General features: G+C 45.3%; 1 protein-coding gene and 1 pseudogene across 2 annotated transcripts; one reads left to right on the top strand and one right to left on the bottom strand.

Annotated features, from left to right (window-relative positions):
- Window positions 1-12281: 12281 nt before the first annotated feature.
- LOC105554865 lies at window positions 12282-15678 on the top strand (annotated as a pseudogene).
- Window positions 15679-16559: 881 nt separating this feature from the next.
- Window positions 16560-17298, bottom strand: LOC105554862 (nucleoside diphosphate kinase A-like). 2 transcript variants are annotated; one of them, XM_012001490.1, is made up of 2 exons: window positions 16988-17275; window positions 16560-16874 (listed from the first exon to the last, which is right to left on the bottom strand). In XM_012001490.1, exons 1-2 carry the CDS (start codon window positions 17213-17215, stop codon window positions 16854-16856), a joined length of 249 nt encoding a protein of 82 aa, XP_011856880.1. In that variant the 5' UTR covers window positions 17216-17275; the 3' UTR covers window positions 16560-16853. The 2 variants fall into 2 exon arrangements, with proteins under 2 accessions (XP_011856880.1, XP_011856879.1); XM_012001489.1 differs by having other exon boundaries at window positions 16569-17298.
- Between the last annotated feature and the right edge of the window lie 1542 nt (window positions 17299-18840).

Raw genomic sequence — 18840 nt, 5'->3', positions numbered from 1 at the left:
AATCCCAGCACTTGGGGAGGCCAAGGAGGGTGGATCATGAGGTCAGATCGAAACCATCCTGGCTAACACAGTGAAACCCCATCTCTACTAAAAACACAAAAAGTTAGCCGGACATGGTGGCGCGTGCCTGTAGTCCCAGCTACTCAGTAGGCTGAGGCAGAAGAATGGCATGAACCCAGGAGGCAGAGCTTGCAGTGAGCTGAGATCGCACCACTGTACTCCAGCCTGGGCGACAGAACGAGACAGAGTACGTCTTTTATTACATTTATGTAATAAAAAATTACATATATGATCACCCTTTGAAATGCTTACAGCAGAGCTAGCTGCCTCAAATTAACATTCATCTAACACTACAAGCCAGAACCTGTTCTGAGTAGTGCTCTGGAAGGGACTTCGGATTTTGAGAAAAAAGGTTGGGAGCAGTTTGATCATAGAAACTATTTTCTCATGGGTTCCATTTTGATGTTTATTAAACTCACAACTTCTTTGTTTACTTCATGTCTTCTTAGAAAGTGATTTCTCACTTTGAGAGTGAACTCTTTGCAGGACTTGAGCATAGTGATCACAACTGCTGCCTCCCCTCTGAGAAATCTGGAGGATGAGATAATGGGCTCCATCTGTCTTGACAACTTGAGTGACCCAGTGACCATTGACTGTGGTCATGTCTTTTGCTACCACTGCATCATTAAGGTCTGTGAATCTACTAGGCAGCCATTATATTATTCTCTGTGCAAGATAGCTTTTAAGAAAAAATATCTGCCATGTGTGGCAGATGGCCAGCCTGGTGGAGAACATTTGGAGGATGAAGGTAGATGAGGAGAGACAACCCAGAGAGGAAGGACCACCTGAGCAAAAAGCAGAGAAGCTGTGTAGGCAACATCTGGAGAAGCTCCATTACTACTTCAAAGGATGACCAAGAGAGATGTTGTGTGTGATGTGTTGGGAGTCCTGAGAACAAGCACCATTCTGCTATTCTCCTAGAAAAGGCTGCACAGCCTTGTCAGGTAAGAATCGTGTTGGACCCCAGCTCTGTTCTTTTAGCCAGAAAGTTCCATGGTACCTTCAGGATAAGGTTCAGTTTTTTTGCATTACTTTATTGAGGTATAATTGACATGTAAAAGCTATACATATTTAATGTATACCAATTAATGAGTTTGTAGATAAGTATACACCTCTGAAACCATTATCACAGCAGAAACACATATCTATCACTTTCCAAACTTTCCACACACCCTCTTTATTGTTATTATCATTATTTATTTGTGTGTGTGATAAGAACACTTAGCCAAAGATCTACTCTTTTAGTAAATTTGAAGTATATAATACAGTGTTTTTAGCTATAGGCATTATGCTATATAGTAGGTCTCTAGAACTTCTTTATCTTGTATAACTGAAACTTTGTAACTTTGACCATCAACCCTCCATTCCCTGCCCCCACCAGCCCCTGGCAACCACCATTCTACTTTCTGTTTATATAAGTTTGACTGTTTTAGATTCCACATATAAGTGAGGTCGCACAGTATGTGTCTGGCATATTCACTTAGCATAATGTTCTCAAGGTCCATCCATGTTGTCACAAATGGCAGAATTTCCTTCTTTTTAAGGCTGAATAATTTTCTATTGTATGTATATACCACATTTTCTTTATTCATCCATCAATGAACATTTCGGTTGTTTTATATCTTGGTTATTGTGAATAGTGCTGCAAAGAACATGGGGAATATATGGACTATAAGTACCTAGAAGTGAGATTGCTGGATCATATGGTAGTTCTGTTTTTAATTCTTTGAGGAACTTCTTACTGTTTTTATAATGGCTGTACCAGTTTACATTTACACCAACAGTGTATCAGGGTTCCCCTTTCTCCATATCCCCACCAACACTTCTTATCTTTTAAAAAATATAATAGCATTTCTAAGAGGTGTAAGTGACAGTTCAAGTTATTTAGCATGGAAGATTCTTGGTAAAGTACTACCCTTTGCATTTGGATAATAAATCTGGTTTGGTTTTGTATTTTTTATGGAAGAAGGTCTATCACATTGCCTTAATGGTTTATCTCTGAGGTTCAGATCAAGTCTTATCAGCGATACAGAACACCAGCACTCGTGATAGCTCTCGTAGTATATAGATTCAAGTAGTATGTACATAGTTGTTATAAAAATATTTTTGAGAATATTTCACCCTGTATAAAATCTATATAATTTTTCTTTCAGAATTTAGTAACAAGGAAAATATTATTTCCTCTGGGGTCCTATTATGTTTCTTCTTATCTGCTAAAGAAACATCAGGCTGGGCGTGGTGGTTCATACCTGTAATCCTAGCACTTTGGGAGGCTAAGGCAGGTGAATCACTTGAGGTCAGGGACTCAAGACCAGCCTGGTCAACATTAAACCTCATCTCAACTAAAAATTCAAAAATTAGTCAGGCATGGTGGCATGCACCTATAATCCTAGCTACTTGGGAGGCTGAGGCGGGAGAATCTCTTGAACCCAGGAGGCAGAGGTTGCAGTGAGACAAGATTGTGCCATTGGACTCCAGCCTGGGCAACAGTGTGAGACTCTGTCTCAAAAAAAAAAAAAAAAGGAAAAGAAAAGAAACAAGAAATATCAGGCAGTTCATTGTTTCCCTTTTCTCTTTGCCTGCCAACTTAGCCATCCTCTTAATAATTTGGAGTTGCTGCCAGGTGTGGTGGCTCATGCCTGTAATCCCAACACTTTGGGAAGCCAAGGCGGGAGGATAGCTTGAAAACAGAACAGCCTGGGCTATAGCAAGACCCCATCTCTACAATAATAATAATAATAGTTATTATTATTATTATTTGGAGTTGGCATATATGCTTTCCTTGACTTTTTGTGTTAATTTTTTGTTTTTTTTTTTCTTTTTACGAGACAGGGTCTCACTATATTACCAAAGTGTGCCCTCGAAGTCTTGGGCTCGAGAGATACTTCACCCTCAGTTTCCCATATAGCTGGGACTATAGGCACATACCACTGCACCCATCTTCTATTTCTGTTTTATTAATTAATTTCAATTTTAATTGTCTGATTTTTGGTAGAAAAGGACAGTGTAAATATAAATTAGAAACTATACCATAAGTCTTGTTAGTTGTAATCATAATACAATATTATTTTATCTTACTTCTAAGAAATTGCTCTAGGCCAATGTATCACTCAATGTATCTTCCTTATTTACTAGAATGGAAATTGTTCCACACAACCATTATTAAACTACATAGGGTCAAATGCAGTCTGATTTCACTCTGGAATCACTTTGCCTCTCCCTTTTTTCATTGAGGCCATTTTTATCTTTATTTTGAGACTATTCATGTTTATTTTCTTTTTCTTTTTCTTTTTTTTCTTGAGACAGAGTTTTGCTCTTGTCGCCCAGGCAGGAGTGCAGTGGCGCGATCTTGACTCACTGCAACCTCTGCCTCCTGGGTTCAAGTGATTCTCCTGCCTCAGCCTCCCAAATAGCTGGAATTACAGGTGCTCACCACCACGCCTGGCTAATTTTTGTATTTTTTAGTAGAGACAGGGTTTCACCACGTTGGCCAGGCTAGTCTTTAACTCCTGACCTCAGGTGATCCACCTGCCTCGACCTCCCAAAGTACTGGGATTATAGGCATGAACGACCGCGCCCAGCCTGAGACTATGTTTATTTTCATAGGGCAAAATTCTAAACCATCTGAAGATTCTGAAGAGAAACAAGGATAGGATTCAGAATTCTCAATCTGTGGGAGAAGATGAGATTCAGGCCTTGCTGGTAAGAGAGGTCTCTAGTAAATGTTCTGTATGAATGTGTGTGTATAGGGGCAGGGGTGTGTGTATAGGCAGTAGTGGGGCATAGGTTAGGGAGAGGAAGGGGTATGTGTGTGGGGGGAGTGTTGAGGAATGGGGAGGGAGAGAGTGATCAAAGAGATTTCTGTTCTGAACTCATCCTCAGAAGATCTCACACGTGTTCTGGTGTTTCCTAACCTCTCAAAGAAGTCACTTTTCTCTTTCTGCATTTACTGTAGACATTTCAGAACCACAGGCAAGATATTGTATCAGTGTTTGAACAGGGCCATCAGTTTTTGAGAGAAAGGGAACAGTAGCTGTTGGAGCAGCTGGTAGTGCTAGAGCAGGAACTCACCAAAAGGAGGAATAGCCATGTCATCAAGGGCTCTGAGGAGGTGGTCCAGCTTGGGACCCTGATCTCTGAGTTGGAGAAGAAGTCTTGGCAGTCAGCATTTGAACTTTTGAAGGTAAGGGACCAACCAAACTGTACCTGAGTCCTCTTGCTCCAGACTATGGTGTGGCCTATTTGCAAGAGATTTGGACCAGGAGTCAAGAGAGACAAGGTGTTATTCTCATTTACTGAGTTCTTTAATAAGTGAATTAGCCAACCAATAGGTTTTAAGACCCAAAGTGCAGTGGGCAGGGGTCTATAATATGCACAGACCATATAATGGAATATTAAGATCTATACATTTATAATTACAATAAATAATCTGATGTTAAATCTTTGGTCAGATTGGAGGCCACAAGAATTCTGGAAACAGCTAGTGTTTAGTCAGAGAAGGCTTCAAAGAAGAGGCTTTTGATGTTGGCCTTGAAGGAAATGTAAAGATTTATTTTTATTTATTTATTTATTTATTTATTTGAGATGGAGTCTCCCTCTGTCACCCAGGCTGGAGTGCAGTGGTGCGATCTCAGCTCACTGCAACCTTCACCTCCTGGGTTCAAGTGATTCTCCTGCCTCAGTCTCCTGAGTAGCTGGGACTACAGACACCCACCACCACACCCGGCTAATTAAGATTTAGATTGTCAGAAAGGAGCTAAACATTCCACTTGGTAGGGGATGGGGATACTATAGTTACAATTAGATAAATAAATGTGATAATAAAATTGGTATATGTGTGGGCAGGTGGGCGTAAGTGCTGGGGAAGATAGCAATAGGAAGATAGATAAGATGATAGGAAGGGGACATAGAATGAAGGTAGCTACCTTTCTGGAAGAGTCAGATTAAGTGAGGGAGAAATGAAAAGTACGATGGGGCCAACTGAGTTGAGGCCTTCCAAAGCCTCATGGAAGAGCTGGTTGTTCAAAAGAGCATGGCATTTCTCTTGCTCTTGCTCTCACTGTGTTAACAGGCCGGCTCCCCCTTTGCCTTCTGCCATAAGTTTAAGCTTCCTGAGATCTCACCAGAAACTGAGCAGACGCTGGTGTTATTCTTCTTGTACAGCGTGCAGAAATATGAGTCAGATAAACCTCTTTTCTTTACAAATGACCCAGCCTCAGGTATTCCTTTATAGTAATGGAAACAGACTAATATACTAGCTTATCCCAGGTCACAAGCCCCACACTCAGCAAGTCTTGCAGGGTCCCCTGGCACTCTGGATTTGGCAACCAGCCCCATGTTGAAGAGATAAAATCTGACCACCAGCTGCCACCATGGCCTCTTAGACTCTGGAAGGGGAGTCCTGGCCAGGTCACAGGATGCCGAGATGGTAAAAAGTCTTCCTCATCCCAGTTTTAGCTCCAGAATTTGATGATGCTCCCCATTTCGCCCTGGCTCAGCTTGTGGAGTCCCTGGGGCTTCTCCTAGCCCACAACCCCCAAACTCTGTAGCCAGGTGGCAGGGCCCAAAATTAGATTTGAGTTCAGGACCACAGGACCATTAATCTCAGGGATTTGAGGTGGCAGAGGGGCGAGGTCTGAGGAATCTGAACAACAGGCCTTTATCTGCTTAGGTCCCCAGAAGGGAAGAAAAGAGCAAGACACCAGGGTCCTGGAATCTCAGAGTAGGAGGGGCTCCTTCCAGGCTCTCTGAGGGTGGGTGATCTGATGCCCTGGAGAAGGGTTCATCCTTGGTGTCCAGGGTGATGGTGGTTGGACACCTGGGTCCTTGAGGTCTGGGGAGGTGGAGAGAAACCTCCCTTGGGATATTGAGAAGATGCCTGAGCTTGAACTCATCATTGATCTCACTGTAAACTGATACAGTCTTCAGCTCCTACAGCACACCCACCCTTGACCCTTCAGGAACTGTGTCCCCATCACTGCCAGCAGCCCTGTGGTCACTGCAGCAGTTCCTACTGTCTCAAAAGATGTACGTAGTCAACAGTTGTGACTGCAGGTTGCTGGCGCTTGACTTGGAAAGGATCATTAGGTTGTGGCATGGAGAAGTGCCTGGAAACACTGGAATCAGGAACCAAGGCTGGCCACTTTGTGGTGGCACAGGCCTCATTCTCCTCTCCTCTCCTCTCCTGATTCTCCGTGACACCCAGCATTTGGGGGTTCTGGCTCTGGAAAAGAGGGAATGCCTTTCATCACCTCCTCTCTCTCATCTTCTCTTCTTTTCCCATTTCTTCCATGTGTGTTTCTGACTTACAGTATTCCTGTCAGTACAGAAAACTTCCTAAAACTTAAGGGTAGCCTACCAATGAGTTATAGAGCTAACACCCGTGCAATTACCATCCAGCTGAAAAAACAGAGACCTCTGCCAGATCCCCCAGCTGGAAGCCTGTGTGCCTCCCTGGAAACAGAACCCATCCCTCTTGCACAGGTGTCCACTAAACTGACCCCTTCCCATCTGACTCCTCTCCCTCCACTCCACTGGCCTCTGTTCCCTTCATGTCATGATTTCCTCACTATTTTGGCTTCTCCAGGAGCCTCCCTCATCTTCCTCGGCCAAAGCTCCAGGGCCTCTCCTCCCCTCCCCTCCCCCATCCTAGGATTAGAGAATCCAGAGTTAATTCCTGGGATAAGGCCATTTCATCCTGAGAGCAGTAGGATCCCATCTAGGATACCACATTACATTTAATCCCATTAGGTCTCTTAAGGTTCCTCTGGCTGTGAGGATTTCTCAGATTTTCCTTTTGATGACCTTGACATTTTTGGAGGAGTATTGATCAGGCATATTGTGGAATGTCCTTTGACTTGAATGTGGTTGGGGTTATGGGTGTTGAGGAGGAACAGCACAGAGGTGAAATGCCACTCTCAGCACATCAGGGGTACACGCCACCCACTTATCACTGATGATGTCAGCCTTCATCACCTGCCTAAGGTAGTGTTTCCCAGTTTCTCCCCTGTCAAGTTCCTTTCTTAGCTTTCCCTTTTCCATAATGGAGTCTTTGGAAGGAAGTTGTCGCTATGTGCAGCCCACGGATAAGGGGTGTTCTTCTACAAACATTCACATGCAGGTTTTTATGCAAAGTAAGTTTTCAAATTCATTGTCAGGAGTGTGATCACGGTGTTGTATGGCAAGTCTTATGTTTAGCGTTATAAGAAACTGCTCATATTGGCCAGGTGTGGTGGCTCACGCCTGTAATCCCAGCACTTTGGGAGGCCGAGGTGGGTGGATCATGAGGTCAGGAGATCGAGATCATCCTGGCTAACACGGTGAAACCCCGTGTCTACTAAAAATACTAAAAAATTAGCCGAGAATGGTGGCGGCGCCTGTAGTCCCAGCTACTTGGGAGGCTGAGGCAGGAGAATGGCGTGAACCCGAGAGGCGGAGCTTGCAGTGAGCCGAGATCGTGCCACTGCACTCCAGTCTGGGTGACAGAGCCAGACTCTGTCTCAAAAAAAAAAAAAAAAAAAAAAGAAGAAAATGCTCATACTTTCTAGAGTGACTGTGCCATTTCCATTTCTGCCAGCAGTGGATGAGGGTTCCTGTCATTTGGCATCCTCGTAGCACTTGGTACTACTAGATTTTTGGGTTTTAGTTATTCTAGTAGATGTCAAATGGTATATCATTGTTGTTTTCATTTGCATTTCCCTAATGACAAATGACATTGAGCATCTCCTCACTTGCCATCTGTAGATCTTTGGAAAGGCATCTGTTTGGACGTTTGCCCATTTTTAAATTGGGTAAATGTTTTCTTATTGTTCAGTTTTGAGGGTTCTTTCTATATTCCAAATACAAGTCTTTTATCAGATATGTAGTTTGAAAATATTTTCTTCTAGTCTGTGTCCTTTACTGACATAGTAACACACATTAATGCATAGGTATATTTTTCTAGGAGAAGAAATGAGAAGTTTCTAACTGCGAAGGTTTCTGGGTAGATGACTTGAGGGACAAGCAAAGGTGGTGGGGGTGCAATGGGAATAACTTATCTTTGTATATTTTTGGATATCTTTTGAATTTTCTTGTGTGTGCATTAATGTTTTCAAAAATAAATTACGTAAAAATCCCTTACACTTGTCCCACCTTTGACAGATCATGTCCCGAGCATGTGTTAAGACTCGGATATTGATCCTCTATTCTAGGACCAAAATGGTTCTCACTGAACTATTTTGCCTTAAAATGTCCATTTCTGGAAAAGGTGGTTAGAGTATATGAATAAATCCTTTCACCAAAAAAACTAAAAATGCCATGTATAACAAAATTCAAAAAGCATCTTCTTAAAAGCATCAAATTGCTGACAAGATGGTAATAAATGACCACACCCCACAAGGAAAGGAAAGATACTGCTTGGCCTCATAGACAGCAGTGGCCTGAGGAATGCAGAAAAGGCTCAAGTTCATTGCCCAGAGCCGAGACATAGGGGCCCCGCACTTCCAGCTTTCTCTGAACACCTCACTTTGTACCCATGTGCCTTCCCTTTAAAAACTGTATAGTTTTTCTTTTTCTGATATAGTATAATGTAAGTGTATAATATATGACATAACGTATATTCACTGTAGAAGCATTATAAAATTCTGGGAAGAATAAATGACAAATTAAAAATAACCCCTAACCCTTACACCTATATTTGGTTGCATTTCCTCCGAGTCTGCTTATATTCTCCGACTACTGCATGAGTGCTAGATCTCTCTCTCCCCACCACTCTCTGTTCCCCTGTCCCTCTGCCTCTCGCCCCCAGTTGATGAGCACAGACCTCAGTGTCCACCCCCCAAAGCCCTGCACTCTCCAGATGCCATTTCCTGGATCACTTTACTCTGACATCTCCTGAGAAGAGTATTTCCTACTTTCTCCTCCACTCTTTCTGCACTCCCACCTTGAGGTGATGAATTTATTTCTCTTTGACTTAGGAAAAAAGAACTCAGGTGAGAACTGCATTATCATCCAACTACTATCCTCACATTGCACCTGTCTCCTCAGCCTTCCCACCAGCACCAGTGATGATGGATGGCCAGGCCCTCCCTCTTCTGTATCAATTTCTACTTTATTGATTCATTCATTCCTGCATACAAACATGCTGTAATATTTCCCATTAAAACAACAAAACTAAAATAAAACAAAATCTTACCATAAAAATCCACTGCCTGATCCCCTATCTCCCTCCAACTACTACCCCATCTTCCTGACACTCTTTATAGAAAAATTAGTCAGTCCTCTCCTGTCTTTGTAAACATCAGATGGATATATAGACAGTATTTAAAAATTTTTTAAATATCTACAAGGCTTGTTATGAAGAAACACATCTCCAGTGTTCATGCATGCCATTTCCTGAACCCCAGAGGCAACCTGCTTGACTTTTTTTTTTTTTTTGCCTAATTCTTTTATTGTGACTTCCGTTCCTCTAAATAGTGTGCTTATAGTGCGCCTTTGTTTTTTGTTTTCAATTTTTTTTGAGACGGAGTCTCGCTTGTTGCTAGGCTGGAGTGCAGTGGTGTGATGTTGGCTCACTACAACCTCCACCTCCCGGTATCAAGAAATTCTCCTGCCTAAGGCTCTCTAGTAGCTGGGACTATGGGCGTGCACCACCACGCCCAGCAAATTTTTGTATTTTCTTTAGTACAGATGGGGTTTCACCATGTTGGCCAGGATGATCTCGATCTCTTGACCTCATGATCCACCCACCTCCACCTCCCAAAGTGCTGGGATTACAGGTGTGAGCCACAATGCCCGGCCTGTTGTTTATTTTATTTTTGAGATGGAGTCTTGCTCTGTTGCCCAGGCTGGAGTGCAGTGGTGCAACCTCGGCTTACTGCAAGCTCCGCCTCCCAGGTTCATGCCATTTTCTTGCCTCAGCCTCCTGAGTAGCTGGGACTACAGGCACCCACCACCATGCCCAGCTAATTATTATTGTATTTTTAGTAGAGACGCATTTTCACCTTGTTAGCCAGGCTGGTCTCGATCTCCTGACCTCGTGATCTGCTGGCCTTGGCCTCCCAAAGTGCTGAGGATTACAGACATGAGCCACCACACCCGGCCCGTTGTTTATTTTTATCTATCATCCATAGTGGATAGCTCCATTCTACATACCCTTGTCCTCCCAATGTAGTTATTTTCTTATTTTGGTTAGCTCAGTGTTCAGTGTTTACATTATTATGACCATGTAAATGGTATTCACAACTAGGCTAGCAGCTGTGATTACCTTCCCTCTGTCAAATTTACGTCTTAATTTGCCTGAGGTTAATAAATGTCTTGTTCCTTCATGTGCTTAGTTTCTGCCTTACTCATTACAAGATCTCTCCCAAACTTTCCCCAGCAGCCTCTGCTATGGTTTGAATGTGTCCTGCAAAGCTCATGTATTGTAAATTGGATCCCTGTATCAGTCCATTCTCGTATTGCTATAAGGAAGTCACTGAGACTGGGTAATTTATAAAGAACAGTGGTTTACTTGGTTCATGATTTTGCAGGCTGTACAAGCATGGTACTGGTAGCTGCTTGGCTTCTGGGGAGGCCTCAGGAAGCTTTCACTTATTATGGAAGGAGAAGCAGAAGCAGGCATGTCACTTGGTGAAAGCAGGAGGAAGTGGGGAGGGAGGTGCCACATATTTTTAAACAACCAGATCTCAGGAGAATGCACTATGACAAGGACAGCACCAATCTATGAGGGATCCTGCTCCATGACCCAAACACCACCTACCATGACCCACCTTCAACATTGGGGATTAAAATTCAACATGAGATTTAGAGGGGGGGCAACACCCAAACTATATCAGTCTCCAATGCAGTGGTGTTGGGAGGTGGGATCCAATGGAAGGTGTTTGTGTCACCAGGGTTTTGCCCTCATTAATTAATACCATTACTGCGGGAGCAGGTTCACCCCTTTTGGCTTCTCTTGTCCTCTCTCTTGCCCTTCCATCTTCTGCCATGTGAAGACACAGCAAGAGTACTTCAACAGACGCTGGTGCCTTGATCCTGGACTTCCCAGTCTCCAGAACTGTGAGAAAATAAATTTCTGTTCTTAATGGACTCAGTCTGTGGTGTTTTGTTATAGCAGCATAAACAGACCATATAGTTCGTTCTTGCATTGCTACAAAGAAATACCTGAGTCTGGGTAATTTATAAAGAAAAGTTTATTTGGCTCACGGTTGTTAGATTCTATGGGAAGCATGATTCTGGCACTTGCTAGGCTTACTGGAGAGGCCTCAAGGCCTCAGGAAACTTAGTCATGAGAAGGCAAGGCAAAGCAAAGAGCAAGGGGGCAGGGGAGGTGCTACACACTCTAAAACCACCAAATCTTGTGAGAAAATCCGAGAACAGCATCAATGGAATGGTGCTAAACCATGAGAAACGGCCCCCAAATCACCTCCCATCAGGCCCCACCTCCAACAATGATACAAGTTGACATGAGGTTTGGACAGGGACACAGATCCAAACCATAACACAGACTAAAACAGTCTCCCTGACTATATTCAAGCACGTCTGGGATTCCATCAACCTCACTGTTGTGAAGACATCTGGCCCACAGGCCTCAGTCCTGCTACCTGTGGACTGGTGCCCACACACCTGGGGCAGTTCTGGCTTCCTGGATCTTTCACCTTACCTTGGTCATTCCTTTGCCAATGTTATAAAAATTAAAAAAAAAATAAAATAAATCCTACAACAACTTTGGGTAAAGGCTGGATTTTTTTCATAAACGTCTATCAAAGTAACAGATTACATGCAGAAACAGCTATGAAAATCCACTAGTCTAATGAGAGACCGGAAGAAAACTTGTAAGCATGTAAAATGTAAAAAAATACTCTTCTCGCTGTATTATTTTGGTAAATAGTTATTTCTCATGAAAATATTTCTAACATGTAATGGGTTATTAACACTCTAGATCAATTAACTCTTTAAAGTTTTAAATTCTAATATGGTAAATATTAACAGATGAAAACTATTACTTTTGGCATCTTCACTAATTCCTAAGAGCATATAGGGATCATAAAACCAAAGCTTTTGAGAATCAACGACATAGCTCCTGGGCCAGGACTACAGGGAGACAGTGTGACAAAGACCGGTCGGCGCAGAAGGATCAGGGCGAAATCCCAGGTCCTCCGGCAGGACCACCGCTCTCAGGGTCTCAGGTCCTGCCTGAGAGCCGTGTCTAGATCAGGGAAGCCCGGCCTTGCAGATTCCCCATGCCCGGAAGTTTCTTCCCCCTGTCGCAACCTATGGGACTGAGACTTTCTGCAGATACTGAGAAGCGGCTTGTGAAGCCCTCGCACCCTCCTCCTGCTGCTGCTCCCAGGGACTCTGGCCCTGAGACCGAGACCTACGTGGGTAAGTGCAGGGTCGGGAAAGAAACCGCCTTTGTAGCTAGGAGCTAGAGACCCGCCCAACCCGCGGAGCCAAGCCAGGAGGGTTGGGCGGGCCTCAGTCCCCCATTCGTAGGCTCCCACTTCGTTTGTAATTGGTGTTCTGTGGTCTCACTGATGTCACGAATGAATCCGTACACCCTCATCCGTATTAACAATCCCTAACGATTGGTGTATCTGTTCAGACTGATCTGAAACTTTTTCCATTCTGATTGGTTCGTGCTCTATGCGGTCAAGAGTGAAGCTGCACATCTTAGCTAACAGTGAAAACCCCTTCTCTACTAAAAATACAAAAAAAATCAGCCGGTCCTGGTGGTGGGCGACTGTGGTCCCACTTACTCAAAAATGAAGCACAGATTGCATCAAACTGGCATCTATGCCACTGCACTCCAGCGTGAGAAACAAAACAAGACTCCATCTCACAAGGAGTGAAGCTGCAAACCTTCCATGGTGAGTGCTACAGCTCTTAAAAGCAACCCGTCTGGAATTGTTCGTTCGTCTGGGTGCGTTCGTGGTCTCATTCCTTTCGGTAGTAAGGCTGCAGACCTCCACATTGTTACAGCTCATGAAGGAAACACACATAACACAGTAAACCACCCACAATACTCCACCACACACGCAGACCCAAAGAAACTACAGTTAACAGGTGCAGGCAGCCTGCTTTTATTCCCTTATCTGACCCCACCCACATCCTGCTGATTGGTCTATTTTACAGAGAGCTGATTGGTCCTTTTTACAGAGAGCTGATTGGTCCATTTTGACAGAGTGCTGATTGGTGCATTTACAATCCTTCAGCTAGAATCACGCAGTGCTAGTCAGCTAGATACAGAGTTAGCTAGATACAGAGTACCAGTTGGTGTATTTACAAACCCTGAGCTAGACACAGAGTGCTGATTGGTGCATTTACAATCCTTGCGATAGACACAGAGTCACAGAGTGCTAGTCCTCCAAGTCTCCACTAGGTTAGCTAGATACAGAGTACCAATTGGTGTATTCACAAACCCTGAGCTAGACACAGAATTCTGATTGGTCTATTTACAAACCCTGAGCTAGGAACAGAGTGCTGATTGGTGCACATACAATCCTCCGGCTAGATATAAAAGTTCTCCAAGTCCCCATGCGGCTCAGGAGCCCAACTGGGTTCACCAAGTGGATCCTGCATCGGGGCTGCAGGCCTAGTTGCCAGCCAGTCCGGAGCCGCGCCTGCACTTCTCAGCTCTCGGGCTGTCGATGGGACTGGCCGCCACTGAGCAGGGGGCAGCGCCCGTCGGGGAGGCTCAGACCGCGCGGGAGCCCACCGCTGTGGGGAGCTCACACACGGGGGTTGCAGGTCCCGAGCTCTGCCCCGCGGGGAGGCAGCTAAACCTGGCGAGAATTTGAGTGCAGCGCCGGCGGGCCGGCACTGCTGGGAGACCCGGCGGAACCTCCACAGCTGCTGGCCCGGGTGCTAAGCCCCTCACTACCCTGGGCAGGCGGCGCCGGCCGCTCAGTGTGCGGGGGCCCGCCGAGCCCGCGCCTGCGCCTGCCGGAACTTACACTGGCCCGCGAGCGCTGCTCGCAGCCCGGGCTCCCGCCCGCGGCTCTCCCTGCACACCTCCCCGCAAGCAGAGGGAGGCGGCTCTGGCCTCAGGCAGTCGAGAGGGGCTCCCACGGTGCCGTGGCGGGCTGAAGGGTTCCTCAAGCGCCACTAGAGTGGACGCCGAGGCCGAGGAGGCGCTGGGAGTGAGGACTGCTAGCACGTTGTCACCTCTCAGTATTTTAGCACCACCGTGTCCCGGCCCGGCCGCGGGGAACCCTGCTTCATCGCGGTGGGCTACGCACGTGTCCTCTGCGTAGAGGACACGCAGTTCGTGCGATTCGACAGTGACGCCGCGAGCGCCGTGGGTGGAGCAGGAGGGGCCAGAGTATTGGGACCGGGAGATACGAAGCGCCAAGACCCACGCAGAGACTTTCCAAGGGAACTTGCAGACCCTGCTTCGCCACTACGAGAGCGAAGCCGGTGAGTGACCCCAGCCCGGGACGCAGGTCACGACTCCTCCCCGTCCCCTACGGACAGCCCGGGTCGCCCCGGGTCCAGGTCCGAGATCCACCCCGAGGCTGCGGGACCTGTCTGGAGCCTCGACTTGGGAGAGCCCCAGGCGCGTTTACCGGGTTTCATTTTCAGTGTGAGCGAAAATCACCACGAGTGCGTCGGGGCAAGGCGGGGCTTAGTGGGCGGGGCTGAGGGTGGGGGAGGGGCCAGGGTCTCAGCTTCCAGGAGATGTTTGGCTGAGTTGTAGGTTCCAAGGCCCGCTTTCTCCGCGGGTATGAGCAGCATGCCTAAGACTACAAGGATTACCCCGTCCTGAACGAGCACCTGTGCTCCTGGACTACGGCGGCTCAGATCACTGAGCCCAAGTAGGAGTAGGTCGAAGAGGCAGAGCAATCCAGGGCCTACTTGGAGGGCCCGTGTGTGTAGTCCCTCCACAGATACTTGGAGTACGGGAAGGAGACCCTATAGCCTGCGGGTGCCAGGGGCGGTGGGGCGTCTCGCTGATCTGTAGATCTGGCTGGCCTCCCACGAGGAGGGGAGGAAAATGGAATCAATGGTAGAATATCACTCTCCCTCTGGGTTTCATATCCCGAGACGTGACTCTGAGGGACAATTAAGTGATGAAGTCTCTGAGGGAATGGAGGGGAAGACAATCCCTAGAATACTGATCAGTGACTCCCTTTGTCCCCCACAGCAGCTTTGGGTACCACAGGGCGATTTTCTCTCAGACCTTGTTCTCTGCCTCACACTCAGTGTCTTTGGAGGTCTGATTTCAGCCTTTCTGCGTCTCTTGGCTTCTACCTGGGTCAGAAGCTTAAGTCCTCAGAGACCTGGAGCCTCTCAACCTAGGCTGCGTTATCCAGATTCTAGACCTTTCCAAGGAATAGGAACATTATCCCAGATTCCTGTGATAATTATTCCTATGATAAATCCCAGGCTAGTGTCCGGGTTTTGCGCTCTCTCCCCGACCCCAGGTGTCCTGTCCATTCTCAGGGTAGTCACATGGGTGCGGAGTGCAAAGTATCTGAATTTTCTGACTCTTCTCCTCAGACCCCCCAAAGACACACGTGATCAACCACCCCATCTGACCATGAGGCCACCCTGAGGTGCTGGGCCCTGGGTTTCTACCCTGTGGAGATCACACTGACCTGGGTGTGGGACGGGGAGGACCAAACTGATAGTGAATGAGTCTCATGAGATCTGATGGGGTTTTTCTGTTTGTTTTGTTTTGTTTTTTTCTGAGAGGGACTCTCACTCTGTCGCCAGGCTGGAGTGCCGTGGTGCAGTCTTGGCTTACTGCAACCTCCGCCTCCTGGGTTCAAGCGATTCTCCTGCCTCAGCCTCCCGAGTAGCTGGGACTACAGTCACGTACCACCACGCCCAGCTAATTTTTGTATTTTTAGTACAGACGGGGTTTCACCGTGTTGGCCAAGATGGTGTCGATATGTTGACCTCGTGATCCCCCTGCCTCAGCCTCCCAAAGTGGTGGAATTACAGACGTGAGCCACCGCGCCCAAATGAGACCTGATGGTTTTTTAAAAAATGGAATTTTCCTGCACGAGCTCTCTCCTTGCCTGCTGCCATCCAGGCAAGATGTGACTTGCTCCTCCTTGCCTTCCACCACGATCGATCGTGAGGCCTCCCCAGCCATGTGGAACTGTTAACTCCGTTAAACCTCTTTCTTTTGTAAATTGCCCGGTCTCGAGTATGTCTTTACCAGCAGTGTGAAAACAGACTAATACACAAGTGAAACATATTATACATTTTAATCGATTAAAGACTAGTAGGCAGCATTCACCATGAGCTGATACAAGAGCCCGTGGGCCTTGAGGGAATATTTGCTGGTAGTCAACTACAAACGGTTAGTCTGACATCCCCTCTTCCTATTTAGATGCCCTTTATTTCTTTCATTTTGCCAAGACAAAGAGAAGGCAGCTTTGTCTTGTGCTGGGTTTCAAGGGGAATGCTTCCCCCATTTAGTATGATGTTGGCTGTTGGTTTGTCATAGATGGCTCTTATTATTTTGAGGTATGTTCCTTCAATACCTAGTTTATTTTATTTTATTTTATTTTTAAACATTGGGAGGAAGCATTTTAATCAGATGGTAGGGGATGGTAACACTGTACAAGGAGCACTCACAGCTCCAAGAGCTTCCTTCCAAAGTATGACGAAGTTCCTTTAAATAACTAGATTTCCTGCAGCCTGGTCCTCTGCCCATGGGAAGGAGGGGAAATGGATGTGAAAAGCATTGTGGCCTGCCCTCCTGTCATTCATAGATCCAGTTCTGAACACAGCTCGTGTAATCTACCAGTTCCTCAGGGTGAAACCACAAGCTGATCTCGTTCTCTGCACTCTCCACGGAATCACTGCCATGTATAATGTTCCTGCCAACTTGTATGCAGAAGTCTCCACGGATGGTCCCAGGCTTGGAGTCCACAGGGTTGGTCTCCCCGAGCATGACTCGGCCTGTCTTCACCACATTCAGCCCCTCCCAGACCATGGCAACTACGGGCCCTGAGTGCATGTATTTCACCAGGCCAACAAAGAATGGACGGTCCTTCAGGTCAATGTAGTGTTCCTTGAGAAGGTCTTCAGAAACTTGCATGGATTTCAGACCAACAAGGCGGAATCCTTTCTGCTCAAAACGCTTGATAATCTCTCCGACAAGACCCCGCTGGACCCCATCTGGTTTGATCGCAATGAAGGTATGCTCACAGCTGGCCATGGTCCCTTCCAGTTGCTTAGATTTGAACTCCCGCTGCAGCTGCCAGGACCCAAAACGCTCCAGGGACCCACGTGGTTCACAGCACTTGCTATTGAGTGTTTTTAACATAAAGGAATGTTGAATTTTATCAAAAGGCTTTTCTGGATCTATTAAGATAATCATGTGATTTTTGTCTTTAGTTCAATGTATGTGATGAATCACACTTAATTGATTTGCATGTGTTGAGTCAATCTTGCATCCTGGATATGAAGCCTACTTGACATGGTGGATTAGCTTTTTGATGGGCTGCTGGATTTGGTTTGCAAGTACTTTGTTGAGGATTATTGCATCAATGTTCATCAAACATATTGACCTGAAGTTTTTTTTGTTTTGTCTCTGCCAGGTTTTGGTATCAGGATGATGCTGGCCTCATAGAATGAGTTGGGGAGCTCCTCCTCTTGTATTTTTTTGGAATAGTTTCAGTAGGAATGGTACCAGCTCTTCTTTGTCCATCTGGTAGAATTCAGCTGTGAATCCATCAGGTTCAGGACTGCTTTTGGTTGGTAGGCTATGTATTACAGATTGAGTTTTGGAGCTCATTATTGGTCCTTGCAAGGAATCAATTTCTTCCTGGTTCAGTCTTGGGAGGGTGTATGTTTCCAGGAATTTATCTCCTAGGTTTTCTAGCTTGTGTGCATACAGGTGTTCATAGTAGCTTCTGACGGTTATTTTTATTTCTGCAGAGTCAGTGGTAACATCTCTTTTGTCATTTCTAATTGTGCTTATTGGGATCGCCTCTCTTCCTTATTAGTCTAGCTAGCAGCCTATCCTATTAATTTTTTCAAAAAACCATCTCCTGAATTCGTTGATCTATTGAGTATTTTTTGTGTCTTGATTTCCTTCAGAACTTAACTCATTCTTAACATTTCACAGCCCACTTTCAGTTAATAATGTACTAGTTCACATAAATATAGAAATCTTGCAACCATTTATCTTCTATATGACGTCCATCTTTTATACTAAAAATATATGTAATATATTTACATAGATTATAAGCCCCATAAGAAAGGCTTCTTATTTTACCTTTAAAACAGTTCTATATATATAAAGTAAGATTAAATCGGGGGAGGGGGGAGCAAGATAGCCTTTTGCACTTAATATCTACCATTTCTGACATCTTAATCTTTTCTGAGAATTTCATTTTCCACTTGGTATCATTTGTTTTTAGCCTGAAAAATTGTCTTTACCAATTTTTATTGTACAGATCTGCTGGTGACAGATTCTCTTAATTTTCTTTTACCTGAAATATCTCCTTATTTTGCCTTTATCTTGAAGGACATCTGTACTGGATATAGAATCCTTAGTTGACCTTTTTTTTCTTCCAGCATTTTAAAGATGTTATTCTACTTTGTTTCTCTGGTTTCTGATGAGAAATCATTGGTCAGGACGAGAGAAACAGAGAAACGAAAACTGAGAAAATAACATGGTGGACCTAAAACCTATCATATCAATAATGACAAAAGCTTGTATAAATCAACACTCCAATTAAGGGCAGAGATTCTGTGACTGAATTAAAGAAAAAAATAACCCAATCATATGCTCTTTTCAAGACATGAACTTTCTTTCTTTCTTTTTTAATTTAACGT

The sequence above is a fragment of the Mandrillus leucophaeus genome, unplaced genomic scaffold (genome assembly GCF_000951045.1).
Source record: "Mandrillus leucophaeus isolate KB7577 unplaced genomic scaffold, Mleu.le_1.0 Scaffold660, whole genome shotgun sequence".
In the NCBI taxonomy this organism is placed as follows: Eukaryota; Metazoa; Chordata; class Mammalia; order Primates; family Cercopithecidae; genus Mandrillus; species Mandrillus leucophaeus.
The sequence above is the reverse complement of the archived record's forward strand: the minus strand, read 5'-3'. Positions and strand labels throughout refer to the sequence as shown.